Here is a 7500-nt window from a genome sequence, read left to right as displayed (position 1 = left end):
ATAAAACAAATATAATATATATATAATATATATATATGTAATTATTTATAAATATATATATTCCTTTTTTTATATTTCATTATATATATGAATTATTTTTTAATATTATACAGTGAATAACAGATATTTTATTATGTTAAAATATTATATATTTATTATTTATATATATCCTTGTAAAATTGTTGAATAATTTTAAACCTTTTTTCCATATTCATATATAAATATATTATATATAATATATATATTATTTGTCAACTTTTTTATTCTTTTTTTTTATGATATTTTAAATTATTCTATACAGTAAAATAAAGAAATAGAAATTCTAACAAAAATAAAATAAGAAAATAATATTTATAAAAAATATATGTATGATATATATATATATATTTTTTCATATTTAAATTTTGTACTTTATATAATAAAATATAAAGAAATAAAAAGTGGAATTTATATGTTTATGTAATATTGTTAATATTTTTATAGTTGTTTATATAAATATATATATATATATATATATATATATATTTATTTATATTTACATTATCCATTTTTCACATTTCATTTCATATAATATCATTTGATTATCCTTTGTTTTATTTTATTTTATATAATATTTTGTCACACGTTGAAGTAATAAAAAAATGGAAGAAGAAAGAGGAGAGACATTTAATGATTTAACTGAAGATGATATAAAATCTTATATGGAACATAAAGAATATGATAATGTTATAAAGCTAACAAAAAATATATATGAGAATGATATGATTAATAATGATGTTTTTTTGAAGGCTAGATATTCTTGTTTAATAGAGAAAAATGAATATGAAAAAATAATATATGAAATTATGCATTGCCTGATAAAATTAGATAAGAAAAAAAACCGAAAAAATGGAAATAGTAATTTTAAGAAGATATTTCAAGAGAATTATAAACAGATTCAGAATAAGAATGTATTATTTGAATTATTTTATTCTATGTATAAATTACGAAAATTTAAGAAATTATATGGTTGTTTAAAATATTTTATAGAGAATGAAAAAAAGTATCAAGATTTTATAGATATGTTATATGCTCAAGTAAATATAATATTACATAAGTATAATAATAGTATACATTATTTTGAAGTGTTATTAAATAATAAATCAAGACAAACAACAGCTCATGTAAATTTAAATAGTAGTTATTTTTCCCAATTTATGAAATTTATGTATGCATATAATTTTTTAAGGAGGTCTAAAAAAGAGAAAGCAAATAAAAATAATAATAATGATAAATTAGATAGTATAGATGATTATCAAAATGATGATGAAAATTCAATTGAAAGTTTTTATATCGATGGAGAGCGTTTCGATACTAATGATATAGAAGAATTAAAAAATCAAATAATAAAATCAACAAAAAATTTTAATTATGAGCAAAATCAAAATTTCGAAGAGATTTTTAATTATACCACATTTTTTATTATGGAAAAAAATTATTCTGAGGCTATGAAATTTATAGATGTTTTGGAAGACATGTGTTTAAATATAGAATCAGATAATGATATAAATTACAATGAAGATGATAGTGTTAATGAGGACACACAGGATATAAACAATAATAATAATATTAATAGTAATAATAATAATAATATTAATAATAATAATAATAATATTAATAATAATAACAATAATGATAATTTTGATCTGAACATAAGTTTTTGTAGGAAGGAAATATTTGTACAGTTACAAAAAGCTTATATATATTCTAAATTAAAAAAAATGAACGAATCAATTAGAATATATGAACGAATATTAAATCAATATGACAATGTAAAAAATAACAAAATTGTTACTTTAATTGCATATAATAATTATATAGCTTTAATGCATAATGATAATCAGCACAAATTAGATATTAAACAAAATAAAAATGCTCAAGAGGAATATGCTTTAACATTTCATATAAGTGCAGAAAAATTATCTCAAATAAAAAATTTCCTCTTTACAAATAATGCAATGGATATACAAGTTCAAACAAACAACAGCAACAATAACAATAATAGTAATAATAATAATAATTGTAGTAGTAATAATAATTGTAGTAGTAATAATAATTATTATATGAATATAACTACACAGTCTAATAGCATATTTAATAATATGAATCAATTTATATTTAGTACTATTTGTTTTAATGAATGCATTTCATATTTAGAAAGTGAGCAAAAAGACGAATTTAAAATGAAATTGAAATATTTTTCAACACGTTTTAGTAACTCTGTCTTATTAGATAAACTTATTATTTTACAATTGAAAAATAAAAATTATATGAAATGTAAATCTTATATATATAATAGAATTAATTTAATGAATTCATTTGAAAACCAAATTAAATTTATTAATGCATATATTTATCTTTGTTATGAAAAAAAAAACTTCAAAGAAATTGTAAAAATATATTTAATGTATGAACATCTATTTCAAACTAATATAAAACATTATAGTTCTTTTTTTACTAACTTGTTTTATATATATATATGTTGTACTGATTATAATAAAGAACAAGAACAAAGTCATCCAAATGTTCTAGGTGGTGAAAAAACTAATAAACAAAAAGAACAAATATGTGATAATAATAATAATAATATATCTAATTCTACAAATAATTTATATTTAGTATTAGATTTATTTTATAAATATAAAGAAAACATACAAGAAAATACACAACTTATAAATTATGATACCTTATATTTAGTATGTAAATATCTATTATATCATGATAAAGAACAACTTGTTCAAGAACTTTTTGACTATTTATGTGAACATGAAAATAATAATTTACAATTTATAGCATGCTATACATATTTATATACATATATGAATGTATCTAATGCATATACATACGAAAATAAATTAAAGAAACTTGTATTAACAGAAACATATCTTATTGATGTTGAAGAATTAGAAAATACAGAACTTCCATTCGATAAATTAAATATAAATAATAATGCATCTAATATTAATGATATCCATGTAGAAAAGAAAAAAAATAAAAAAAAACGTAAGAGAAGTAAGAAAAAAAAGTTAACAGACCCAAACAGCGCCAACCTTAATCCTGATCGATGGTTACCTAAACATGAAAAACCAGGATTTAAAAAATTAAAAAAAAAAAAAAAAAAAAATGAAACTCCTAAACAAAAGGTAGTAGTAGAAGTTGAAGAAACCAAAACAACACTCAAACAAAATAAATTACAAAATTTGAAAAAGAGAAGAAAAAAGTAAATTATATATATGGACAGCGAGAGAAATATATATATAAAAATAATCATGGGAATGATGCATATTTTATGAAACCATAATTTTTTTATTCATAATATATATATAATAAGTTTAACTATTATTTTGCACATGATAAATTATAAAATTTTTTTTTTTTTATCCACATATATATATTTTTTAATAAAATGTTTAATTTTTATGATATACATATATATATATATATATATATATATATATATATATATATATATATTTATTTATTTATTTATATTTATGTTTATATTTTCTTATTATTAAATGACTTTAAAACAGTTGTATAAAACAATATTTAAATTTGAATATCTACTTGATAAAATAAAATACACTTTTATAGTTTTTTTAAATGGAATTTATAAAGAATATTTCATATAAATATGCAATAAAGAAGAAAAAAAGGAAAAATAGGTAAATTGATACATATAAATATATATATATATATACTTATTATTTACAAATGTGAAAAAATTTACAAATTATTCAATTGTAGAAATATTTCAAAAATATTGAATATTACACATATATACATATTATACATATATATAGATATTTTTTTAAAATAATAAAAACATAATAGCATTTTAATTTTATGAAGATAAATTTTTATTTTTTTTTAATTTTTTCCTAAAAAAAAAAATTATATATACTTAAACATTGGAATATATATATATATATATATATATATATATATTTATATATGCCTTTTTGTTAGTTTTTTTTTTTTTTTTTTTTTTTTTTTTTGTGTTAGTGTGTCAATTTTCATCGTCGTAGTCTATATCTCCATAAGACCATATAACATGTTTATTTTTTTTTGCTAATACTTCTTCTTTCTTTAATTTTTCAAATATCTTTGTGTCACTACTATTATCAACATAACATACACCGTTATATACAATTTCTTCATTTACACTTTTGATATTTTTATTTGTATTAAACTGTTCATAATCATAGAATACGACATGAAATAAATTAGCTTCTTTTTTTTCAAATTTGACATATAAGAATTTATCAAGTAAAAATTTTTTTATATATACAATTAAATCTGCTTTATTTTCACTAGGTATTTTTAAACCTGCTAAAGAAACTTTGAATGAGAATGGTGCATAATTTTTTAAATTAAATTGTTCATTCAATTTTTTGATATCAACAAAATCTAATTCATATTCATTACCAAAATCAATATATTTTACAAGTACTTTTTTTTTATTTTTATTTACTTGTAATACTATTGCTCTATAATAACAATTATCACTATATTTGGCTAGTACTAATGTATTTTTATTTATTTCATTTAAATTTGATGATTCTAAATTTGCTTTTTTATTTAATTCTCTTTGTAATGTTAATAATTCTTCTTTTCTATTTTTTAATTGAAGAGAAATATTATTAATGTCTTCTACATGTGAACAATAATATATATTATCATATGCTGTTAAATCACTCTCTGTTTTTAATAAATTATCTGTATACTCTGATTTTTCTAAAGACCATATATTTTTCTTTTGACTTTTAGCTTCTTCAGCTGCTTTTACAAAATTATTTCTTTCACTTGTATTATTTAAACCGATTTCATTTAATACACCATAACCTAATGATAGTAAATGCATGGAGAAATCTTTATTCTGATATTTTAATAAACCAATAAAATTCCCACCTTTATCACATGTAATAATAGATATTTGCACCATCCTTTGCATTAACATCTTTCTTGTATATTTATATGCTTGAACTGCTATTTCTTTATATTCTAATTTCTCTTTTTTATTAGTATTTTTTATCAAATCAGCATCACCATTCAATATATTATTCTTTTCATTATTTTCCAATCCATTCATATTATTTTTATTCTTTATTTTTAATTCCATATTGTTTAAATCTTTTAAATTTATTTTCTCTACAGTGATTCCTAGTAATATAAAATTTATTAATAGATTTTGTGATGGGATATATAATTTATATTTGTTAGCACCATAAATAAAATCAACATAAGCATTTAAGTTATTATATTTATTTAAAGTATTTTCAAATGATCTAGCTCTTAAAGCATTTTCATTTCCACTAATATTATTAATTTTGATAATTTCTAAATGAGGATTAAATCTGCCTAATTTCTTTTCTTCTGCTTCTTTTTCTAATTCTTGTAATCTGAAATAATTACTAGCCTTATCATCGTCTTGTCTGTGATTTAATACTTTCGCTAGTCCCTTTGCAACTAATTCTTCGTTTAAATTAATATATTCTTCTTCTTCATCATCTGAATAATTATTATATAGTCCCGCTTCATTATCATCTTCTACTGTATTAATCTTTTTAGAATTTTTCTTCATATTTTTTTTCTTTGAGTTGTTGTTTAATTTGGATGTGCTACCACTATTATTATTATTATTATTATTATGTGTTAATGAAGTTTTACTATTTCCTTTTGTGTTTTTTTTTTCATTCCATTTACTTGTGAACCCATCATATACGTCATCATTTACATGATTCTTATTTTGGTTATTTTTTTTTTTCTTTTGTATTTTATAAATACTAACAAAATGCATTCTTCCTTTATCATCTGAGCATTGTGGAATATAACCATCACTATTACTTTGTGGTGTTTTAACATATTCAGTTATAATTTTAATTTGTTCTCCTGCTATTTGTGACTTTAAACAATCTTTGGCCATTAAGCACAATGTATTTAATTTAATATCTGTATTATTATGTTTCTCACATTTTACTGATGCTAAGTATAATCTCCTTTCTTCATTTTTATAATCTATAATAATAACATCTCCATATAAAACCTCTATAACCGTTGAGAAATATTCTTTTTCATAATCAATTTCTTTTTCAGTGTAATTAATCCATTTTTTCTTCCTTAATTGTATAGCTTCATCTAAAGCTTTTTTATAATCTATAGGATTTGGTACGAATTTTATAGTATACTCATTAATATATGCATATCCACTTTTTAATAATAAAGTACATATATTTCCTAACTTATAATAAATATTTGCATATAAATTAAAATTATTATCAATATGTTTTATTTCTATCTCTATATCTCTATTTAATAAACGTGATTCTACAAACCTTTTTGTTTCCATTGCATATAATTCTTCCTTCACCGTTTCTTCATTATCTACCATTTCTTTTTTAAACATATCTACAATAATACCACACAATGAAAAAGAAAAATAATACATGGTTAAATATTTTTCATTTGTATTTAAATTAGATTCCGTGTTTTGATCTTGGTTTGTTTTTTTCTTATTTTTATTCTTATTTTTTTTTTTAGAATTTCCTGTATCTTCTTCAATCATACCATTTAATTCTGTTTTATTATCATTATTATTATTACTGTTATTTTGGTTTTTTTTATTTTTTTTATTCTTATCACCACTACTATTATTATTATTATTATTATTAATATTATTATTATTGTTGTTGTTGTTACTAGTATCTAGAACTTCTCTCTTATCGTTTATGGCCTCCTCTTCTGCATATACACGAAAGTTGGCTCCATCTCTTATATGCTCAACAACACACTTTAATCTTTTATTAACAAATAAATCATAGACCTTTTTATTTTCATTCTTATCATTATAACAGTATACAATGTTTCTAACATAGGATTTAATATTATTACCAAAAATACCAACTTGTCTTTCTTTCGCCTGTACATAATAAGGTTCTAAATCAGCATACACATTGCTCTTGACATTTTTATTTGATACTAAAGTAGCATAACCTTTTTCCAATAATAAAATAGCTAGATTCTGTTCTTCATAAAATACACTACAAAACTGTCGATTATTATAAGTATATTCAAGACAAAAACTAACATTTTTTCCTATAATCAATTTTCTTATAAATTCCCTACTTTCCCAAGCTAATGGATCTTCAGCCTTTTCAGTATTTTGGCTCTTCATAAATAATCTTGGGCATTGTAAGCAAGCCAAATTTATTTGCCTTTCCTGTGGTACTCCGCCTAAAAATATAATTACAAAATTTTAAATATTATATAAATATTATGTACATATGGAAATTATATATATATATATATATATATGAATAAATATATATGTAATTATTTTATTTTTATTTTATTTTATATATATATTACCTTTTTTGGCACCTATTAAAACATAGGTATCTGCGGATATTACTTGTTTCACAATACCGTTTAATCTTTCCATTTATATAAAACTTTTTATCT

General features: G+C 19.6%; 2 protein-coding genes across 2 annotated transcripts; one reads left to right on the top strand and one right to left on the bottom strand.

The window, feature by feature from the left end:
• Window positions 1-641: 641 nt before the first annotated feature.
• On the top strand, window positions 642-3263 carry PGSY75_1136400 (putative signal recognition particle subunit SRP72; the record flags this gene model as incomplete). Its single annotated transcript, XM_018786483.1, has 1 exon — window positions 642-3263. One exon carries the CDS (start codon window positions 642-644, stop codon window positions 3261-3263), a length of 2622 nt encoding a protein of 873 aa, XP_018641278.1.
• Window positions 3264-4048: 785 nt separating this feature from the next.
• PGSY75_1136300 (nuclease) lies at window positions 4049-7480 on the bottom strand (the record flags this gene model as incomplete). The annotated part of the gene is made up of 2 exons (XM_018786482.1): window positions 4049-7272; window positions 7408-7480. The coding sequence occupies 2 exons, from the start codon at window positions 7478-7480 to the stop codon at window positions 4049-4051; spliced, it is 3297 nt and encodes a 1098-aa protein (XP_018641277.1).
• Window positions 7481-7500: the final 20 nt, after the last annotated feature.

The sequence above is a fragment of the Plasmodium gaboni genome, chromosome 11 (assembly GCF_001602025.1).
Source record: "Plasmodium gaboni strain SY75 chromosome 11, whole genome shotgun sequence".
NCBI classification, from domain to species: Eukaryota; Apicomplexa; class Aconoidasida; order Haemosporida; family Plasmodiidae; genus Plasmodium; species Plasmodium gaboni.
Note: the sequence above shows the minus strand (reverse complement) of the source record. Positions and strands in the feature narration are given on the sequence as shown.